Source organism: Hemibagrus wyckioides, linkage group LG20 (assembly GCF_019097595.1).
Source record: "Hemibagrus wyckioides isolate EC202008001 linkage group LG20, SWU_Hwy_1.0, whole genome shotgun sequence".
In the NCBI taxonomy this organism is placed as follows: Eukaryota; Metazoa; Chordata; class Actinopteri; order Siluriformes; family Bagridae; genus Hemibagrus; species Hemibagrus wyckioides.
In genome coordinates this window covers 18116495-18138961 of record NC_080729.1, presented here as the reverse complement: position 1 = coordinate 18138961, position 22467 = coordinate 18116495, and the positions used below count along the sequence as shown (strand labels likewise).

Sequence of the window (22467 nt, the reverse complement as noted above, 5' to 3'; positions counted from 1 at the left end):
TGTGCACATTTTTCCCATCACAGCTGGCAACAATCCAGGTTTCCTTTCACTGTTTCCATTACATCAGCTTTCCAACTTCCTCATCATTCACATTTTGCGAAATTTCCCGCGACTGAAAACGGTTTTTAAAAGAAAACCCACCATTTCGCACGACTTTGCGGAGCCATCTGGTCAACTCCACAGACTTATTTAAATATTTCACAGGAAAGAGAGATCCGATCAGATATTCAGATACAGAAGCCACGTGATGTTGACGATTGTAAACGTGCTGTGTCCTGATTGGCTGACGATCTGGTCTGCTCGATCGGGTTTTAATGAATTTAATTAGGTGTAAACGCAGCCTATGTTTAAAATTTAAGTGCAAAATGTACTCTCTGAGCTTTTAAATACTGTGTATAAAACATTATATGCGAATCTGGATGTTCAACTGGACGTAATGTGTGCTATAGTTCTTTTTTATTAATGTTCATCATCATCATATCCTCATCATCGTCATCTTCATTATCATCATTCCCCAGCAGTATGAGTGCCAGATAAAAGGTGGTACTTCTCTTCAGCTTGGTTCATCTGATCCAAAAGACAGTCCTGATCCTAAATACTGTATACCATCTGCATTTGTCTCTCATTAGTTTCCCATTTTTAAAGGGCAAGTAAACACACTTCACTCACCACAGCCAGATGCTCGAATCTGTCTTTATCATGATTTCAAAACAAAATAACTCACATCTAGGATCTCCTTGTTAGCTTTCTGCAGCGTGGCCTCTCGCAAAACCTTAATGGCAACGGGAATCTTCACGTCTTCTCCTTCGGGGACCCATAAACCCTGCGTCGAGAGATTGGATTCAACTTCATATTAACATTCATCATTTCAAAACATATAAACAGATTTTATGAGAATTGGGGCATGAAAGAGACATGACGTGAAAGCCTAGAAATAAACTGGCTCAGGAAAAACAAACAAAACTTCTGAATGTCCAGCGAGGACTTTTGTGTCTCTATGAAGTATTTCTGAGAGATTTTTTTTATTTTATTTTTTTTATTTATATTTACTAGAAACAGGAAGTACTACTTATCTTCAATTTTGGCCAAATTCTCCTAAAATAATAATTAATCAATTAATTAATTTTTTTTTTATTTAAATTCGGAATGCTTTCCCATCGTTATTTTATTTTCCCAAAATGATCTTAATTTTTCCCATAATATAAAATCCTGATGTGTGTTTTATTCCTCCTATACCACAGTAACTAGCCACGTATTGCACAATTTCATTAAATTACAGAATGGCGCTGTGTATATTTTATCCGTTTATAGGTCCATCTAACTGTTTCGAACTGACCAGATCAGAATTGAGATTTCAAAATGTATTATGTACATCATATATCTTTAATATTTAACTTTTAATAAATTACAGAAGACAATCTAAACCAGAAATAGAGCATGTAAACAGAAAACAAATGGAAAAAAAAGCTAGATTTTATACGTTTCAAATATATGTGTAAATATTTTAATATTTTTTATGTATTATTTGTACTATATTTTTATTATTCAGCAATTTCTGGATCACATATTTTTTTACTATAAAATAATTACTACAAATAATATATCTGGCCAGATGTAGGGCTCTTATTAATCTTATTTTTATACAAATTTATATTTACTAGAAACAGGAAGTCTGAAATACTTAATCTTAATTATTTTTCAAATTTTTCTAAATTAATAAATGTGATATATTTTTTTTCATTTTCATTATTTTATTTTCCTAAAATGACCTGATTATTATTATTACACAATTTCATTAAATTACAGAATGCCGCTGTGTATATTTAATCTGTTTATAGGTACATTTACTGGCATACAAGTGTTTTTTTTAAAGAAATAAAGTAAAATTTGGGTTGTAAACAAAGTTGTACAGTGGCTCTCGTATTGCATACGGGTCACATGATCTCGGAAACAAAGGGGTCAGTCACCTTATACACGGTGCCGAAAGCTCCGGAGCCGAGTACTTTGATCTTCTTGAACTCGGTCTCTTTGAGGACACGCAGCAGCGCCTGGTTCGGAGCTTCTCCACTGGGAGTGAGAGGCTCCACTAACTGAGAACATACACACACACACACACGTCCTGTCAGGAAACGTCTCTACACACTTGGTGAGGAGAACATCCTGTCTTGATGTGCTGCTTCCTCTCCCATGATGAACGACACAACACCAGGCTTTGTGTAGAGAGACGGACTTGTGTCTGTACTTATCTGCCTTATGCTTCAGATAACAGTGTGCAGAGTAACAACGCTCTCTTCACTACTAATCCCCGTCTGACCCACTCACCCCCACCCTGTATTTACACAGAAAAAAAAACGCACGCTTTTAAATGACCTCTATCTTATCATCTAGCCCCTTAAGCCATCTTATCATCACATCCTCTTTACATGTGGGTGCAAAAATCATATAAACCTCATTATTTATTTATTTATTATTGCGACATCCTTTCCTGCCATTTCACTTAGGATTATGATTAACAGAATTATTACATATTATTAAATAAACCCTTACGTGTGTGTGTATGTGTGTGTGTGTGTCTGTGTGTGTGTGTGTGTGTGTCTGTGTGTGTGTTTGGGGGTCAGGTGTTGAGCCGAACCTCTCTCTCCTGCAGTAATCTGCGCAGCGTTCTCTTCCGCTTGATCTTCCTTCTCCTGATTGCCACGGCGACGGTCAGGCAGATGATGACGAAACCCAGGAGTCCTCCGACCACGCTGGCGGCGATGATCGACGTGCTCGTGTCACTAAGATAGCAGAAAAATTTAAATTAAATACTTCATTCATTTACCCATCCATCCATTCCATCATTCATTCCATCATTCATTCATTCACTCACTCATCCATCCATCTATCCATCCATCCATTCCTTCCTTTATTCATACATTTCTCCATCCATTTCTCCATCCATCCATTCCTTTCTTTATTCATTTATTCATTCGTTTTTCCATCCATTCATTCTTTCTTTCCATTCATCCCTTAATTCATTCATTTATTTGTGCATTTGTTCATTCATCCATACATCCATCCATCCATTCCTTTATCCATCCATTCCTTCCTTCCTTCATTCATCCATTCAAATAGAGAATACTGCTGTTTTTTTTATTCTTACCTTGTACCTTTACAGTCATGAAGTTTTGGTCCAGTGCATCTGAAACAAGTAATGTCATCAAAATAAACACAATACTCAGCAGACCGGAGAGACAATACCTAATCTACCCCAAGGTGATATTAGCAGGAGCAGGAGATCAGGTGCCCTTACCCCTGGGTGCAGTTGGGGTGGCAGAGCTGGCACACTCGCAAGCTGTCTGCATATTTCCACACCAGCGTGTCCTTCTCCCCGGGGACCCCCTGTGGGCAGCGAGACACGCAGTGCGGCCCGTCTTTATAGTTCGCACACTCCACACACATGTCAGGACCCTGAGAAGCCAAACAGTGCACATGTCACTACAAATAGCACAAGGACACATGCAGTGGACATGTCACTAGAAACAGTGGACATGTCCCTACAAACAGTGGACATGTCCCTACAAATAGCACAAGGACACATGCAGTGGACATGTCACTAGAAACAGTGGACATGTCCCTACAAATAGCACAAGGACACATGCAGTGGACATGTCACTTGAAACAGTGGACATGTCCCTACAAACAGTGGACATGTCCCTACAAATAGCACAAGGACACATGCAGTGGACATGTCACTAGAAACAGCACAAACATGAAGACCACCTGCAGCTAATTCTTTCACTGTTAATCAACTAAATTCTGTTATTATCTTCCAGTTAAACACCTTTCTTACTATCAGTTTGCTTTCTAATTACCTAGCTTGCTAAATAGCTAGCAAAGAAAGAAAGAAAGAAAGAAAGAAAGAAAGAAAGAAAGAAAGAAAGAAAGAAAGAAAGAGAGAAAATCTTGAGTAAAAAAAGAAAAAAAAATAGATAGATAGATAGATAGATAGATAGATAGATAGATAGATAGATAGATAGATAGATAGATAGATAGATAGATAGACAGACAGACAGACAGACAGCTGGACAGAAGGCCACACCCACAGCCACGCCTACAGCCACACCCTCTGGTCTGTTTTCTCTCACTAAATTCCTTGTGCTACTTCAGAAGCCATGTTAATTCCTGTGTTGTGTTGTTGCTGTTGTATTGAGTTGTTGTTTTGCTGTCGTTGTTGTGTCGTTGTTGTGTTGTTGTTTTGCTGTCTTTGTTGTGTCGTTGTTGTTGTGTCGTTGTTGTGTTGTTGTTGTGTTGTTCTTTTGTTGCGCTTTGTTGTGTCATTATTGTGTTGTTGTTGTTGTCTTTGTTGTTGTGTTGTTGTCATTGTTGTGATGTTCAAGTTGTTCTTTAATCCACTCACAGGCCCACTGCAGGTCGTCGTTCCGTTCACAGGCTTGCACTCGGGGTCACACTCCAGACACGTCTTATTGACCTCACTCTCACGTGGCTCGCTGCAAACACAAACATGTTTCAGTGTACTCAGGGATACGGCGTGCTACAGACTGAGCTCCGGAACATTCTGTAAGATTACTCAGAAATGTCCGAGTTAGAGCTTCAGGACAGACGTCTTAATAATTACGGCTCGTATCAGGAGCTCAAATCGACACCCTGAGGTGCGCGGTGCTAGGTGAGGACGTAGCAGATACTGAATCTTTATCATGAGACAGAATCAGCAGCAGATGGAAATGTATTGCAGTGACGTGAGAGAGATAGAGATCTGCTGCAGATGTGACTCACCCCTCCAGGAGGTTACAGGAAGCCACGCAGCTCGTCTTGCGTCTGTGGCTCATGCAGCTGAAGCACATGGTCGGTCCCGGACCCCAGCAACCGTCAGGAGTACACATCTCATCACAGGTACGGTTCTGTTTCGCTGCGGAAAACAGAGAACCCCAGTGGTCAGAGAGAGAGAGAGAGAGAGAGAGAGTGGTAATGGAGGTCAGTGATGGATGTCTGAGATGGAGGTCAGTGATGGAGGTCAGTGATGGAGATCAGTGATTGAGGGCAGTGATGGAGGGCAGTGATGGAGGGCAGTGATTGAGGGCAGTGATTGAGGGCAGTGATGGAGGGCAGTGATGATGAGCATTAATGAAGGTCAGTGATGTAGGTCAGCAGTGATGGAGAGCAGTGATGGAGGTCAGTGTTGTATTTCAGTGACAGAGGGCAGTGATGGAGGTCAGTGCTGGAGGTCAGTGATGGAGGTCAAGGATGGAGAGTCAGTGATGGAGGTCAAGGATGGAGAGCCAGTGATAGAGAACAGTAATGTAGGGCTAGTGATAGAGAGCAGTGATATAAGGTCAGTGATGGAGCTCAGTACCACAGTAGGTGGCGTTCGCGTTCTGCATGGGTCGGACATGCTGCCTTTCTGATTTAAATAGCCGCTTCCAGTGGTCTGGACTGTTGTAGCACAGGTTTTCGTTCTGTGTGATGGCCACGTCTCCATCGCTGATCTCCCGCAGAGCGCGCAGGCCCAGGTGTGTTATTTCAGTCCCGCTGACCCCCAGACTCACCGTACCTCTGCAAGAACATAACAAATAATCACCCCCATGCTGACACTTCCTGTTTTTTTTAATCAGAGCCATGATTACTGGTGGATTTCCACAACCTGAGGTCCATATTTAAAAAAACGGGTTTCTGTTTATTGTTTTCATCTTACTGGTATTTGATTCTTCCGCGGATCACCTCCAGATTCTCAAAGGGGCTGAGAGAAGCCATGTCCTGTGTCCAGTGCTGAATCAGCAGAGTGCCTGAGAATAAAGACACAGTAATTCACAACGTTCCACAACATTCCACAACGTTCCACAACGTTCCACAACATTCCACAACGTTCCACAACATTCCACAACATTCCACAACGTTCCACAACATTCCACAACGTTCCACAACATTCCACAATGTTCCACAACATTCCAGGTAACTAATTAATGGATAAAAAATTCTATTAGTGATTCTTTACTTAGTAAAAAAAACAACACAAATATGCTGTTATTGAAAAAATAAAAAATTCCAATGTTCGTTCTTTGTTTGTTTGTTTCTTTCTTTCTTTTGCTCAAGATTTTCTGTTTTTCTTTCTCTTTCTTTCTTTCTTTCTTTCTTTCTTTCTTTCTTTCTTTCTTTCTTTCTTTCTTCCATTCGCTCAAGACCTTCTGTTTGTTCATTCATTCATTCATTTGTTCTATCTATCTATCTATCTATCTATCTATCTATCTATCTATCTATCTATCTATCTATCTATCTATCTATCTATCTATCTATCTATCTATCAGTTTTTTTAATCACACATTAATAGAATGAATAACAGAAGAGTAGAATAAAAGGTGTGGACAGAAACAGAACTGACCAGTAATTTCTTTGACTGTTTTGAAGACGTTGAGTCTGGCAGGATCCAGCGGAGGAGTGTTAGTGAATTTATCCCTGAAATCAAAACATCAAGAGACCATGAATTTGTTACTGTAATACTGACCAGAACCAGCTGTTCAGTTCATCGTTATCAGTCTGCTGAGGAATCTTTCACTGTTAGAGCCATAAGAAGCTCAGAGAGGAAACTTGGACTTGATTGGTTACACAACTCACCCTTGGAAGGTGGTCTTCAGGATGGCGATGTCTCCGTTGATAGTCGTGCAGTTCTCGAACGAATCGATGTTGCTGGCGTTGACGGACATGACGTCACTTAGAAGACCCTCTCTCAGTCCAGAGCACACTGAGAAATCCGAGAGACGTTAGAAAAGATCTCAAATAAATAAAGGAGTATTCAGATGTGATCACTTATAACATTACACATCTGGAGACAAACACTTTGTAAGCGTGTATAAAAACTGTGGCTAGAATAATTGCCACGCCCACAAGCTTTCCCTCAAAACCCCGCCCCAAGAAAGAAAGACAAATCTTGAGCTAAAGAAAGAAAGAAAGAAAAATCTTGAGAGAAAGAAAGATCTTGAGAAAAAGAAAGAAAGACAAAAAGAAAAAAAAGAAAATCTTGAAAGAAAGAAAGAAATGTATTTGTTTGTATTTCTTTATTATTAGGATTAGATTATTTACATCACACTCTAGATTCTAGAGCTGACCAGCTGTTATATCAGTGTTTTTAACACGACATCATCCCTCCTTCCTTCCTATATTTTACCTTTCGGACACAGACCGTCACACTTCTTACACTTCCTGACCCCGTCCTCGTCCACCTCGTAAGTTCCAGGACTGCATGCTCGCACACACGCCCCATGGTCTGTGACCACATAGTTATCTGTAAAGGAAAAGAAAAATTAGTAGCTAAAAATGACTAAAGAAATATTTTTCTGATGTTACTCAGAAACCAGAACCGTCAGGAAATGAATGCAAGCTCACGACTCAGGCTTCAATGATTGTCTTTGCTTTGGGTGGAATCCAGGACACTTTAACTATGACACACACACACACACACACACACACAAGACTTTCCCTTTCCGTGTTTTTACCTCTGATTCTCTTTCAGTCATTTTAAACTGTAAATATATTATATTACCATGTTAACATTTTAACTACTATATAATTATATACACCGATCAGCCATAACATTATGACCAGTACCAGGTGAAGTGAATAAGACTGATGATCTCCTCATCATGGCCCCTGTTAGTGGGTGGGATATATTAGGCAGCAAGTGAACATTTTGTCCTCAATGTTGATGTTAGAAGCAGGAAAAATGGACAAGTGTAAGGATTTGAGCTTTGAGTTTGACGAAGGGTCAAATTGTGATGGCTAGACCACTGGATCAGAGCATCTCCAAAACTGCAGCTCTTGTGGGGTGTTCCCGGTCTGCAGTGGTCAGTATCTATGAAAAGTGGTCCAAGGAAAGAACAGTGGTGAAGCGGTGACAGGGTCATGGGTGGCCAAGACTCATTGATGGACGTGGGGAGTGAAGGCTGGCCCGTGTGATCCGATCCAACAGACGAGGTACTGTTGCTCAGATTGCTGAAGAAGTTAATGCTGGTTCTAATTACTTAATTGGAATGAATTAATTAAATTGCTTCTTAATGCCCAAGAAAATTAAAATCACTTTGAAATATGCCAAATTATGCAAATCCATCGCCAGTTCTATTTTTGAACGTCTCGAGTTTTGTTTTCTTAAACCCCTTAAAATTCTGTTTTTTATCCCAGTCCTTCTTATATAAATGTCATTTCATAACTGCTACCAATTATTCAGTAACCAGCGGAAACTAGGAGTTGGAAATCTTCTCAATGCTGTAAATATAAACGCATTGTCGGTGATGTTAATATGCAGTCAGAAAAAGAATGAAGAAGTTCCCAGTTCCCAGGAGTGTAAGGGGTTAAACCCGGTCCTGTAGAGTTACCGGTGTTGTTGACACTGCGGTGCGTGTGACCATGTATTTGGATGAATGAGGTAAAGCCGAGGCTCGAGTCAGGCGAGGACAAATTAGTGAAACTGAAAACAGGGTTTTGTTTGCTTGCAAATGAGTTGAAGTGGAATTTAAACTTGATTTTAACGAGTGCCTGGGTGTCAGGGTTGTGTTTTATTGGCATGAGAATGCTGAGACTGAATTCTGAGGATGCTTTGCATGTCTGAGAGAGAATAATGGAGATTCTTTCTCAATTGTTGTTGAGGATGGTGACAGCTAATCATGCGACCGAGAAGTCTGAGAAACTTAGGTGAAAACTTTTGCGTGACTGATCTGATCGAAGACGCTGTCGGTAGGAACGTTGGGTTTCGCTCGGTGTCTGGGTTGTGGTGCTTGGGTAGGGTTAGGACAGCAAACCTCTGCAAACTGAATTGATCATTATTCATTGGGGAAAATTGTGATAAGTGATTAGTCATTGTGAACAACACTGATTAGTGATTGGGGGACATGGTGATTAGTGATGTGTCGCTGAGGGGAAATGGTGATCTGTGATTAGTCATCGGGAACAACTGTGATAACAACAGCGGTAAGTTATTAGCCATTGTGGATTACAGTGATTAGCGACCAGTCATTGGGGGACATGGTGATTATATTGCTAAGTTTCTAAAACAAGCAAAAAGTTCCATTGACAATCTTCAGACCCTAACTAAACCCATCTGACTGAATGAACCGAATCTTACGTGGACACTTCTTCACACACGTGGCCCCGAAGTTGTACTTCCCGTCCGGGTTGGGGGCCAGCTGGTGTGTGTTGGGGTTGTAGCGCATGAGAGCAGGGCATGCGTCTTTGCATGTATCTTCATCCTGGAAGTCCTTGCAGGCCTGCAACACACACACACACGCTCTGTTCTGATAACTAAGCATTTCCTCACTGCCCCTGAGATTACGCTTCCTCCAGCTGTGCTCAGAGCCGGAGGCACTGCGATGCTGAGCAATGTTTAATCACGAAACCACTAGATTCAGCCACAATGTACACACAACAGCGCAGAACTATCAGCAGAGTGGATGTTTCCGGACTCGGAGATACAAGCAGCTTTTTCGAAACACTGTCAACAATAAATAAGTGTTGCAGAAGAGTCATAGATTACATTATCAGCTTCACACTGAATACACTTTAGCATGTGGTCATGTTATCAGTTCCATGTCATGTTCGTCTGGTTTATAAAGACTGCAGGGTTATTGGGAGACGCAGCCATCCATCCTTTCACGTCTTTATGTTATGTTCAGGCACAAAATGTAATAATAATAATAATAATAATAATAATTATAATAATACACTATCCTGAGAAAGTCTGTATGGCAAAAATAATGTATTTAGCAACGTATCACAAAATATCTTAGCAAATCTCTAATCCAAATCAGCCATCCCAGACCAGTTTAGAATAATCACACAAACAATCTAATAATCCGGCATATATTAATAAAAGACATGGAATTCTGTCCCCGTTGTGATAGGCTTAAGATAGGGTTCTGCTTCCTCCTCTGACTTTCAAAGGTCAATCCAGCCAATAAACCTCCCAGGCAGCAGTGATATAAACACACCACCACATGAGCAATATAAATCCTGTGTTTTTTTAACCACGCAGACAGTGAAGTGTTTTCTGAGTGTTTCCTCACCAGGCAGTCTGTAGGTCTGGGGCCGGTGCAGCCGGACGCACAGTGCTCGTTGCAGCAGTCGCTAGGTTTGGGGCCTTTACATCTCCCGGAGCATTGCTCAGCACACGTCAGCTTTGTGACTGCAAACACACACAGAATAAGATACAGTTGGAGATATGTGTAAGCACATTTTTGGACTCAGAATACACTTATTGATTTTTTTCCCCATCTGCCATTCCTCTCATTGACATTCTAATTGTTTTTCTAATGCTAGTTTGAAACAGCCAACGGAATAAAACACAATAATTACACGGTCACCACTTCATTTTCTTTATTAGGCTTTTAACCGGCTACCCGTAATCATCCTTAACCATAGCCGCAAGCAGAGAACTGTGGGTGTCCAAGCACCATTTCCATACAGAGCTTCCAAATGAAACAGAAAGCCTAACAGTCCATCGATTGACGTTTTGCGACCGTAGCTCAATGTTCCCCCTGTAAATCGCCCACTCAATTCTGATTGGCTGTGCGGTTTCAATTCCCAGATCAACACAAGAATACGGTTCACCAAACTTCAACTCACTCATGATTATGCTTCCTGAGTAACATCAGAAACGTTCAGGTTTCATGAAAAAATTTATGCAATAAACCGTAAAATACAGATGGAGAAATCAAGCTTTCAGACTTCTAAGTGCTCGGACCCCTGACAAGACAATACACTACATCATGATCAGCAGAGGAGTCACCCGTTTATGTATGGGAAGAACCTGCAGTGATTTTATGGGTGAATCAGGAAGAACGCCTACATTTTGCAGTCATTTAGTCAGCCCTCTGCTTCTCATTAAAAGCGTTTCATTTGTCCGATGTAACGTTTATGAGCTGGAAAACACAAACTCCCATTCCATTTAAAAATGCCTTGAATATTTACGACTTACAAGTCTGGCAGTTTTTAGGGCCAGGAGCCCAACACGAGCCATTATAACAGCTATGGTCACACTTCTTACCTGTAGAAAGAGAAAAGAAGAAAATGCAAGAAGTATGTTGTATATAAGCAGATATAAGAGAGTATGATTTATTTAAAGCAGATATAAGTACTACTATACATGTAGAAGCAGAATATTGCACTATATATATATTTGTATAAATGGGGGTTGGCTTACAGAAGTCTTTCGAAGGGATCCGATGTTCGATTATTTTAGGGCTGGGACTGCTCTTCAGGTTCACGATGTCGGCCCACTGGATGGTCTCGGCGTTACATAAGAAAAGATTGTTGGCGAACTTCACACCACCTCGGAGAATTTCTTGAGAAGACAAATATTGCATATTAAAACTCCTGGGTTCGAACAGGCAGGGGCCTTTCAGTGTGGAGTTTGCATGTTCTCCCTGTGCCTGTGTGCGTTTACTCTGGGTACTCTGGTTTCCTCCCACAGTCCAAAAACATGTACATTAGGTTGATTGGTGATTCTAAATTGCCCATAGGAGTGAGTGTGAGTGTGTGTGGTTGTCTGTCTATCTGTGTGGCCCTGTGATGGACTGGTGACCTGTCCAGGGTGTACCCCTGCCTTTCGCACAATGTGTGCTGGGATAGGCTTAGGAATAAAGCGGGTATAGAAAATGGATGGATGGATCCCAAATGCTCCAGTAGTAGAAATCTAGCTAATATTACTAACATTTTTCTATACATTTTCATGTCTGTAACTGGGATCATTGTGTTTGTGTTGTGAAGTAAAGTATTGGATTATAAGTGAATGATATTCATCATTTATAAAAATCTATAACATTATCATGTTAGTATTACAGATTTTGTCAATTAGCAATACTAAAACTGTACTGAGGTCATAGTGTTAAAACAACAACAGCAACAACAAAGCAGGCATTTATCTCTAAATCTTTTATCTTTTCTTGTAAAAAAAACTTCCTTCTGAGGTTAACAATGTAGGCTATTTATAAATTCATTACCACGGGACACCATCGAGGCGACATGTCATCATACTACAATTCACTCAGTCCGTACCGCAAACCTGTACGCGACTCATTCGTTACTGCTATATGCTCATGACGTACCGGTGAGGCTGTTGAGGGACAGCTGGTTAACTCCTTTTTCTGTGGTTTGGTTATAATTCGACAAGATGGCCAAGGCATATTCATTATCGTAGAGCGAGTGGCCTCGGATGATGCGCAGGTTGTCCAGCGGGATCACCGGCGCTTTGTTCAGGGCTATGAGCACGTGGCCTCCGACTTCTTCGATGGTCTAAAGAAAAACGAAGAATTGTTGTGTTCTAATTTCAGCAAAAAAAGAAACAATGAAATATAAAAAATATTTGGAAATTTATTACGCAAATAATGAAAAGAAATAATCTGTAGGCCATGTATCAAGCTTTTATGTATTGTGAAGCTGGTGTACAAAGAAATACAGTTTCCTGTTTACTTCCCATTTCTTTTTCCATAATTTTATCATTCTTAATAAAATATTATCCATACATAGAAATATAAAAAAAAAAACCTGCTATAAGCTAGCTAATGTAAAACTATTTAACTAGCTACCTGCATGTGTCGTGAACATTAACTACTATCAAGGAAGCCATATTGAAAAAAACGTCAACTTGGTGTCAACTTCTGACCTCAGGGCTATCAGAGAATTTCCACCTGAGGATGTCAGACGCGTGAGTCGTTTATGTGGAATATTTTCTCCTATCTAAGGTGTGTGTGTGTGCGTGTGTGCATATGTGTGTGTAATCATAGATCTTGATAGGAGTGTTAGCAAAGCAGTGAGTTAGACTGATGTTAGGATAAGCAGAGAAAGCGGAAGGGAATATTCATAAATAAAGGAGAAGAATCACTAACTCTTTTTAAAAAATAAATAAATAAATAAATAAATAAGAAATTAAAACAAGGCAGGGGGTAGCTAGTTAGCTAGATAGTTAGCTTGTTATCTAGCTAACGTAGTTAATGTTTCTGCTAGTCATTCAGGTTGTCGTGGTTAATACAAAATGGTGGAAAATATAAAATGACAATTTGCCTTTGATTTTAATTCAAGCGGCGATTTTAGGGGTCCAAGCACCCTTCAGCAAACAGCATCGTATTTAGCCAGTTCATGCCAAATACAACAGAACCATAAAGCTATGGTAAAGCTAGGGTGCGAACTCTGGGAAATACCCGATGACTTTTATTGGTTAATCAAATCCAATAATCCAGTCATAGAACTTCCTTTTAAATTTCACATGAATCCACGGAATACATCATGAGCTACAGATGTTTGAGTAAATGAAGTCAAACATCCACATTGTGTAACGGCGTATAAACTCGCTGCTATCAGGAATTATCCTCCTCCAGAGTTGGACGGAGTTGGACGACTTATGTGAGATCGTCTCAGAAAAAAAACAAACACAGTGTACAAAATCAGTGTGTACGTATTACACGAGGCAGGATGATTCGTATATAACCGGCACCGTACCTTGAGGAAGGACAGATCGTGCTTCTCCGCGGTGTGTGTGATTTCCAGGTTCTCCAGGATGACCGTGCAGTTGCTGTACATCTTCACCATGTTCTGGTAATGATCGTCTACGTTGCTCAGCAGAGTCAGCCTGTTGTTTCCTCCCTGACACACTGAGGAGAGAGAACGCAAGACCAGAACATAACGACAAAACTAATGAAGAAATTCAGAAATATTTTTATTAGCATGCTGTGATAAAAATCTTGCCCAAGTGTGTGGAGTGGCATTTTATTTATTTATTTATTTATTTTATTTTTTTTATCATATATCAATCATGTATGTACGGTGATCTTGTTAGCTGTCACGGTTTCATTATCACTTTTTAAAATTAATATCAAACATTTTATATTGTAGTTTTTTTAAAGTGAAAACAAAGTTTTCGAAAAAAAAGTTAAATTATTAAATTTATTAAATTGTTTACTATTAAAGTTATTGTTATAGCAAAATAATCATAGATTATTAGCCAAATTTCTCTTACTGCCTGAATGTTGCTTGGCTATAACGATGTTGTATTAGTTTTTATCTAGGATTTAACATCCTCGGAACTTCGATGAATTTACAACAGCAATAAACAGTCAAGAAAATGTCTGACGTTTGCAATAAAGTACTTCCTGAAGAAAAAAAAAAATTTCCCCCATAATTTCACTAAATTAGCACTAACTCTAACTGACTAATTAGCAAGTTATACGAGTCGCAGACGTAACACACAGACCTCTAGCTCTCTCTGTTGTATTCGCGATTCCGTACAACTCTTTCATTACGTACGGGTTTGAAGATCGCATTTGCAAATGAACCGGCTACTTTTCATGAAATGTAAATACGCTAGCTACGCACTTAATACGAATACACCGAATAACTGAAGCATCTTATAGGAACCCGGATTCTGTGTCCTAACATTCTGGTGTTCTTTTTCCTCTTCTCTCATCTCGTGGATACCGAGCCAGTGGGCGTATCTGTTACCAGAACTCCATGTCAGTGGAAAACTTTGAGCACATGCCAAGAGAAATAGCGCTTGCTCAGAGATTCCGCATGTTTGGTGAAGGTTCTCCTTCCCAGACGTGTTCATACTACGTGCAACAGAAACTCCCTTTCTCTGAATGTAAGCAGAAACGTTTCTTAAGATTCAAGGAGTCTTGGACCTGAAATGTGATTTCAAATCTTCCATTCTAGCAATCAGTTTCCTGGGACGTGTGTGTAAGCAGATAGACGCCTTCAGAGATTCTATCGAGTGGAGACGTGGAATCTGTTCATCTCTTAATTTACCAAAAAATGTGTAACTGGAATGAAAACAACTTTAAATTCATAAGTTCAACATAAAAAATCTGATTCATTTGAAAAATCTGAATCATCAGAGGTGTTTTAGGGGTCTTTAATTACCACCTATCCTACTGCCTATGTTGCATCATGTTCGTTTTAGCAGTGCTAAGATAAGCTCGGTGGTTACGGTTCTCCGCTAGCAAGCAGCTTAAATCCTAGGATTGTCTTGGAGATATTTGGGATAATAAAAAAGTTTTGATTCAACAGTTCAGCAACGTAGCACGGATTTCAGTCGTACTTTACATCAAATCTGTTCAGCTAAAACAAAAGCAAAGCAATATAAAAACGTCCATGCAATCGTCCTTTTTCACTCTTTCCTGTTGCTACTGAGACAAACATGCAAAAAAATTCAACAAAACAAAACTTCCTGCAAGACGCTGACTGGTTAGGTCGCATTCCTCGACATGTCTGCTCTTGACAACACATCCAGAAAGCTGCTTATTTAAGATGGCAATCTTCACCTCACTGCAGAGCTCATCGTTTATGTCGTGATGTGGTGTTAAAAAAATCATCATTTGCTGCAGTAACTGCGCCGTGTTTGGATGTAAATTGTCACCTGAGCGTTCTTAACAAACGAAAGCCATCGTTCCGGGTTTAGCCCAAAGCGGGATAACAAAACAGGTTGCCTAGGTTATTCTTTTTTTTTTTTTTTTCTCGGATTCCATTGTTCACATACGGTCAAGCAAGAATAGGGATTTTGGTATTGTTTCCTTCTCTACACACACACACACACACACGCACATACATACACACCGACTGAGACCAAACCAAGCGAGGAAAAAAAAGAATGCAGGTACACTAGGAACAATATGTTCACCCCTCCCTTATCAGATCATCAACTCGCACACACTCCTCTCTCTCTCACATGCAACCCAAACAAACCAGCAGGCCAAAGCCTGACGAATACATTTCGACATTTTATTTCTTTTGTGTAGGACTTAATGACATAGGCCAGATCATTTTCTCGCGCAGATCTAGCAAGGTGAGGTGAATAAAGCCCGGAGTTCTGACGGAAAGTTGCGTTAGAGCTGCAATAAAGTAAGGAATTAAACACTTCGAGGGCATGCTGCTGGAGGATCAACAAGTGCTGTGATGGGATGCAGTATGAATTGTCTAGAAGTCATTTAACACTATTAAAATTGTAGCATGGTATAGAACTGAAAAACCCTAGTATAATCTTATTTATAATAATAATAATAATAATAATAATAATAATAAGAGTAGCAAATACATAAAACGCCCACAGCCTGCAAACAAAGCTTTAATTTTGTTCGTGTAACGCTAAGCCGAGAAATTGCGTAATACTGTTCTGACCTACATCCTGCTTCCACGACAGCGTTTGGGCGGATTCAGCTGAGGGCCATGTAGCTGAGATTACAGCAATCTGGTACCGCTAGGAAGGAGAAGCTCAGACAAGCCTCGTTGTGACAATGACGCACTGTTATACTTTCACTACAACCCGTGTTTTACAGCTGTACTGTACGTCTCCCACGCACACAATGGATTAGATGCTTAAACAGTGCTTTTATTGCTGCATTGTTATCTAAGAAAAGTGATAAGGAGCTGCTCCTTGCTTGCCTGTGTAAAGAGAAAGCTATCTCTCTTTCTGCCTTGTCACCTTGTCAGAAATACAGACAATCATTATATATAATAATACTCTTGACTCCTAACTAGCACATTTTCAGCCAGCAGGTAATAACAGAGGACTAGGGGATTAGTGAATGGTGTCTAGCTTAGCATGGCCAACGCAGGAAAAGTTTCATGGTGATGAACCGAGTCAAATAGTAACAACATGGACTCATGACTCATGCGTTTGGATCAGCACCAACAGCACCGAGAGCGTGGCGTTACTTCCTTATGTAGCATGTGATGTTGTCAATATATCCAGAGGTTCCTCATTCAGAGCACATGCCATCATAAAAAGCTGGGTTGTTGCATCATTTCCTGTACGCCGTGAGGCCGGAGGACAAGGTGTTGCAGGTAAGGAGTGGCCTGCAGGAACAGGCAGAACTCAGGCCAAGTCTTCTGCGTGCAAGTCATAACTGTTTATGTCATGTGTACAAAAAGAAAAGATGTTCTTTACACTGCCGCTGTTAAGTGTTGCCATGTTTCGGAGAGAATGAGTAACACTATTACTCACTTCCTTTTTTTCCAGATAATTATCAAGCTTTTGCTTTTGAAGAAAACACATGGCGGTCTTAGACACGCTGCTCTTCTTGATTACGATACCCAAGTGTACCCAGATATTTCTAAATCTAAAACCTAACCGAATAACAAGGAATTTAAGGAGTTCCTCAAGGCTCTATGCAAGGCCCTCTATAGTAAAGCCATTTTAGTCAAAACAACAGACACAAGCTGGAATGCGTCAATAAGGAACAAGTACTTAAACTCTGAATGACTTGTTCAACCATGCCTTTTTTCTTTCAAGCCCTTTTTTTCTAGGATTTGTTTACTAATGCAGAAACATAACCACCTTTACATGCACAGCATTTGGAAGATGGCTTTCATCCAGAGCGACTTATATTTATCTCATTGTTATTCTACACGGCTTAAAGGTTAAGGGTTTTCCTCAAGAGTCCAGCATTGACATCATAACCTATTGCACCAGTATTATGTCCCATACTTATCCCAAATTACTTTTATTTTAATCTATAAAAAATTGGCACATCTGACTCTAGAAAACAACTGAGAGATATCCAGTCTAGCGGTAATTGTTTGGTTCCATCCAGGAAGCTGTTTACAGAAATTTTCCAGTTAAGTTAGATCATGTTTTATGACTGGGCAGGGCTTGGCAAATGACACCACTGTCAAGGAATTGGATCAGGAAATAAAACAATTATGAAACGTCAACATTTGTCAACACAAGTCTGTGCCACAGCATTAAATTCCAGTTCATGTCCAGTTCAACAGGAGTGGAACCCGATGTGGTCCATGTGAGATGCTTTTCTGTTCACCATGATTGTACAGAGTGATTATTTGACTTCCTGTCAGCTCGAACCAGCCTGTCCTCTGATCTGTCTTATTAATAAACTGTTTCTACTGCCTGGATGTTTTTTGTTTTTCCCACCATTCAGTGTTTACTCTCAAATTTCTGCAAAGCTCAATTCTGATGCTAAACATTAGATTAAACACTTGATCTGTTTTCACATCGGACGGTTTGATTGGATAGTCACACCAATGGCCAACAAAGTGGGCAGTGAACGGATATCATATATACCTAAAAACAGCCTTAAATCAGCAGTCATAAAAGTGTTAAAGTCTGTAAGAGTGCTCTATCCCAGGAACCTGCCACATACGAGTCCAGAAAACATTTCTGAGCAATTCAAACTAGTGATAATTGTTTGGTTCTGTCCAGGAAGCTGGTCAAGATCCAGAGGAAACAATTCTGTTAGAGTGAGAGATCTTACACTAAATATTTCAATATATATATATATATATATATATATATATATATATATATATATATATAAGTTGCATACTTTTTTTACCCACTGATCATAATGCAATTTATAAGGATACATACATCCACCTGATGCCATTCCTTGCTCCAGTATGTGGTCAGATTACTCAACAGGGTTAGGTACAAAGGGATTTTCAACAGATCCGTCTAGAACTTGGGCGTGAGCTGATTTCTGTTTCTTCCAGCTCTGTCTTTTCACTGCCGCTTTAAGCAGGACGAACTGGAGATGAGCATAGTGCTACGAAGAATGACACAAAGCAGCATGTATTGTTTGGAGCTTTATCTCCAGTTTAATTGAGATTTAATTATAAGCTCATATTGTTCCTCATACGATCATTACCTGGAATGACATTACCCATTAGAGTCGATTAAACAAATTTAACGAAAGAGTATCCATGCGTAAAAGGAAGAAGCCAAGGCTAATTGTTTTTTTTTCCCTGAATAATAAATGTGTAATTACAGTACACAAATACAATATTGTACTTTGGTTAAAATGGATTTAAAACAATCATTCAGTCAAACCATGAAAACAAAAAATAAATAAATAAATAAAAGTCCTCTAATGTTTCTGCCAGGCAGTGTTTATATCCTTGAAGCCTCCGCATTGGATGAAGAGAAGAAGAAGATCTGTCTGTTTCCCTTTTCAAGACCCACGGTTTTGAAACGAGGCCCAAATCAACTTTAGTAAGGAAAATAAAAGCATTTCCTCAAGGCTTCCTGTGCACTTAGTCCCCACTTCCCATTCCAGCTAGGACTTAATTGTTATACATTCAGGGGGTGGGTAAGACTCATTCCTCTGCATACAATCGAAACAATTATGGTTTCAGCGATACAATAAATAAATCCACATCTGGAAAGGGATGGACGTTAGGCATTTGATCTATTAAGCCTGTTTTAGTGAATTGTAAATGAGTGCAGTTCCCCTGGTGAGTGGGAACCCGTTGGGACAAGGGTCTGAGGGTGTGCCAAATCATTCGGGCGGTTAGAAAAAGGGTTGAAGGGATGTTACCCCACTCCACTCCCCTCCACCCCACCTCCTGTCATCCTCTTCAGCAAAAAAAAAAGGGGACAGAGAAGAAAAACTGGCCCTTCTAGCTTTTCAGGAAGTTCCCTATATGGGGGAAAGCAACGCTTTTTGCTTGAAACGCAGATGCTGGTGGCCTCTTGGGAGGATGGAGGAGGCTCAAGGTCTGATCTGTGGAGGAAGGCACGCGTGTGAGCCAACCCAGATGCTGAGCGGCTACAGTAGGCCAGTGGGGTTTCATTTCATTCAAGGAATGTTAAATACATTGATGGTTAAGGCTACCTGAAAAATAATACAGGACAAATCCCTTATTTGGGCCTCTTTTTGGAGAAAGGTTCTTCTTGTCTAGATATATGAACGCTGGACTTATAGATTTGATGCATTGTCATGAAAGGACTGACCTTTAGCTGACCTCTGGTATAATTCCAGGGGCCTGGAATAAAAAGGCTGGAAAAAAGAAGCCACTAAAGAACGACACATGAGCAAGCGGTAAAATCTAAATGGCTAATCGAACTGTAATCTAAGAATAAAGACTTTAACCTTCTGACCTTTTCCTTATTTTGTGACATTTTAGGATAACGCATCATATCCTTTAATATGCGGTTCATACTCAGACCAATATTTCTCTTAACACTTTATAAAAACACAAGATATGTAATAAACACTTCAACTTAAATCAAGCCCTCACTCGCTCTTTTGAAAACAAACTTCCTCTTCACTTCGAATCAGAAGAGGATATAAGTGTCTAAAAAAAGCCTGCCGAAGCTTGTCGTTTGTCTCAAGCTAATACGCTAACAGACTAGCATTAGCAAAAGGAAATATAGCAATAGTTTGTTTTTTTGTTTTTTTTTGGATCAGGAGCAAACAGGAACTGGAGAATTCCCCCAAGTCTTTAAGATCTCTTGAACAGGAAAACTTTGGAAGGAAGTTTCATGTAACCCGTAAGCGACAGATTGAAAAGATTAATAATTAGCACTAACACCAGGTGTAGTCACGTCAATGCAACCAGCAAGAAGCGACACAAACATTTTAGCCTGAGTAATTAGCCACAAAAGGGTGTGGAAGCTCTTAGTACAAATGGATCGGGAAAAGATTCATTCATTTTATATTACAGTATTCAGGGTTTTATTCTGCATCACCACAGTCACGGTGTTAAATGAAAGATCTTTTCTCTTGTCTTACGTCCTTCCACACTCGAGACACAAATATGGACCAAAATCAAGGCAAATGTTTATGTGCCTCCCTAACAAGTCAGCGTTTATCTCCAGTTACACTTTGCTAAAGTTTAGCTGTGTTTATCCTGAAGCCCAAGAGCTGGAATGCTGCTGAAAAAAGGTTTCTTTAGAGGTGGAACTTGCCAAATATACACATGCTAACCTTTTGCACGGTTCAAAAGAGCGTCTTCTTGTGCGCGTTGCCGTGTGACGTTTGTGGGATGTCTCGGGGCGACGTCTGGTAAATGAACGCGAGGTCGTCCGTCCTAAAACGTCTGTGGTGTGAACAAAAAGTGCATTCAAGCCACTGGGATCCATTACCTTTTGAATTGCTAATGTGCTCCTTGGTGTTTGCAAAGCTTTAGAGCCTTTTCACGACGTGGAGAGAAATACAGACTATCGGAGGAGGATTGATGGCAGTAAAATGACCTCTTTATGTGTCGCGAAACTAAGACGTGGTATAGCTGTGCATTTCTTTAAATGAGGCTTTGTGAAAATAAGAGAAAACGGCCTTGTTGTGTGGTTTGTATGAAGAGAAAGAGAGACGCTCATGCTCATGGTAAACATCTGACTGGCTAACAAGCTAATGACAGCAATAATTATTACTATTATTTCTTTGGAAATTCATTTGTAAGGAGATGTGGGGATCCGATTCCCCTCTCCAAATGGAACTGAAACCGTGCATTATGACGTCCATGGTACAGTAAAGTTTCATTCTTCGGTGCCAGAAGACTCTCAATTCTGTAATTCTTCTAAAAGCCTGTCGAGTCAGATGGTTGTTAAAGAAGAGCAAGAGTGGAAAGGTCAGATGTCCTGAGCGAAGAAAAATGGTTTCCGCTCTGCGACTGTAGAACAAACCCTGACAACGATTTAGCTCCGGTGAGAAAAGTTCAGTCAGCCGACAAGCGTGAGCTTACGTCCGGCCTCTGATTTCTAAAACATCTTTCGGATCGTGTCTTTGTGCTGTTTTCACTCGTTTCGTGCATAAATTATGAATAAAATGTTTATTTTTGGATGATTTTTTTTCTCAGTAACTTCATGGAAATTCTAATTAATTTGTAATCAAAACAAATAAATAAATTAATAAATCTTTAAAAGCATTCAAACAATATGCTGTGAATAAAAAATATTTAAAAAAAACTTATTATTGTTATTATTATTAATACATTTATTAATATCTTTTAAAAATCTGATAACCAAAATTATTGAAGTTATTATTTATTGTAATATTAAAAAAATAATAATAAAAAATATAAATGTCACATTTGAAAATTATTCACATTTTTTATTTTCTAAACACATTTTTTTAAAAGAAAACGCAGCAATTTTGCAGTTAAGTTAGATGATGTTTTATGAGTGGGCGGGGCTTGGCAGATGACAAAATTGCCAACTAAATAGATCAGGAAACAATTATGAAACGTTGCCATTTGACATCTGCATCTGAAGAATCAGATTCCAGTTCTTGGCTAACAGGAGTAGAACCCGATGTGGTCCATGTGAGATACATTTCTCATCACCATGATTGTAAAGAGAGATTATTTGAGTTTCTGATGACTTCCTGTCAGCTTGAACCAGCCTGTCCTCTGATCTCTCTTATTGATAAGCTCTTTGTGTTGCCTGGATGTTTTTTGTTTTTCCCACCATTCTGTGTCTACTCTTAACTTTTCTGTAAAAAACATTAGATACGGCCCTTGACCAGTTTCTGTAAAGGACGTTTTGATTGGATAGTCGTAGCAATGACCAATCAAGTGGGCAGTAAGCGGATATCATATACACCTAAAAACGTTATTAAATCAACGGTCATAAAAGTGTTAAAGTCTATAAGAATCCTCTATCCCAGGAGTACTCTTGGTTATTAGAAGACCTCTCAGCATGTCTGCTTCAAATATTCTCCTGGCTTCTAAATCAAGACAGTGAGTCAGTCTCAGTCTCACTGT

At 39.7% G+C, this 22467-nt stretch overlaps 1 protein-coding gene across 1 annotated transcript in view; it reads right to left on the bottom strand.

Annotated features, from left to right (window-relative positions):
- egfra (epidermal growth factor receptor a (erythroblastic leukemia viral (v-erb-b) oncogene homolog, avian)) overlaps window positions 1-22467 on the bottom strand; it is a 57914-nt gene that overhangs the window by 12538 nt on the left and 22909 nt on the right. The window contains exons 2-19 of the mRNA XM_058418136.1: window positions 13477-13628; window positions 12087-12273; window positions 11183-11323; window positions 10958-11026; window positions 10047-10165; window positions 9110-9251; window positions 7160-7276; window positions 6610-6736; window positions 6377-6450; window positions 5693-5783; window positions 5354-5553; window positions 4777-4909; window positions 4400-4490; window positions 3293-3450; window positions 3143-3181; window positions 2633-2777; window positions 1968-2090; window positions 725-823 (exon numbers count right to left, since the gene is read on the bottom strand). Of these exons, the coding sequence (XP_058274119.1) occupies window positions 725-823; window positions 1968-2090; window positions 2633-2777; window positions 3143-3181; window positions 3293-3450; window positions 4400-4490; window positions 4777-4909; window positions 5354-5553; window positions 5693-5783; window positions 6377-6450; window positions 6610-6736; window positions 7160-7276; window positions 9110-9251; window positions 10047-10165; window positions 10958-11026; window positions 11183-11323; window positions 12087-12273; window positions 13477-13628 (2207 nt within the window). The remainder of the gene's footprint in view (window positions 1-724; window positions 824-1967; window positions 2091-2632; window positions 2778-3142; window positions 3182-3292; window positions 3451-4399; window positions 4491-4776; window positions 4910-5353; window positions 5554-5692; window positions 5784-6376; window positions 6451-6609; window positions 6737-7159; window positions 7277-9109; window positions 9252-10046; window positions 10166-10957; window positions 11027-11182; window positions 11324-12086; window positions 12274-13476; window positions 13629-22467) is intronic.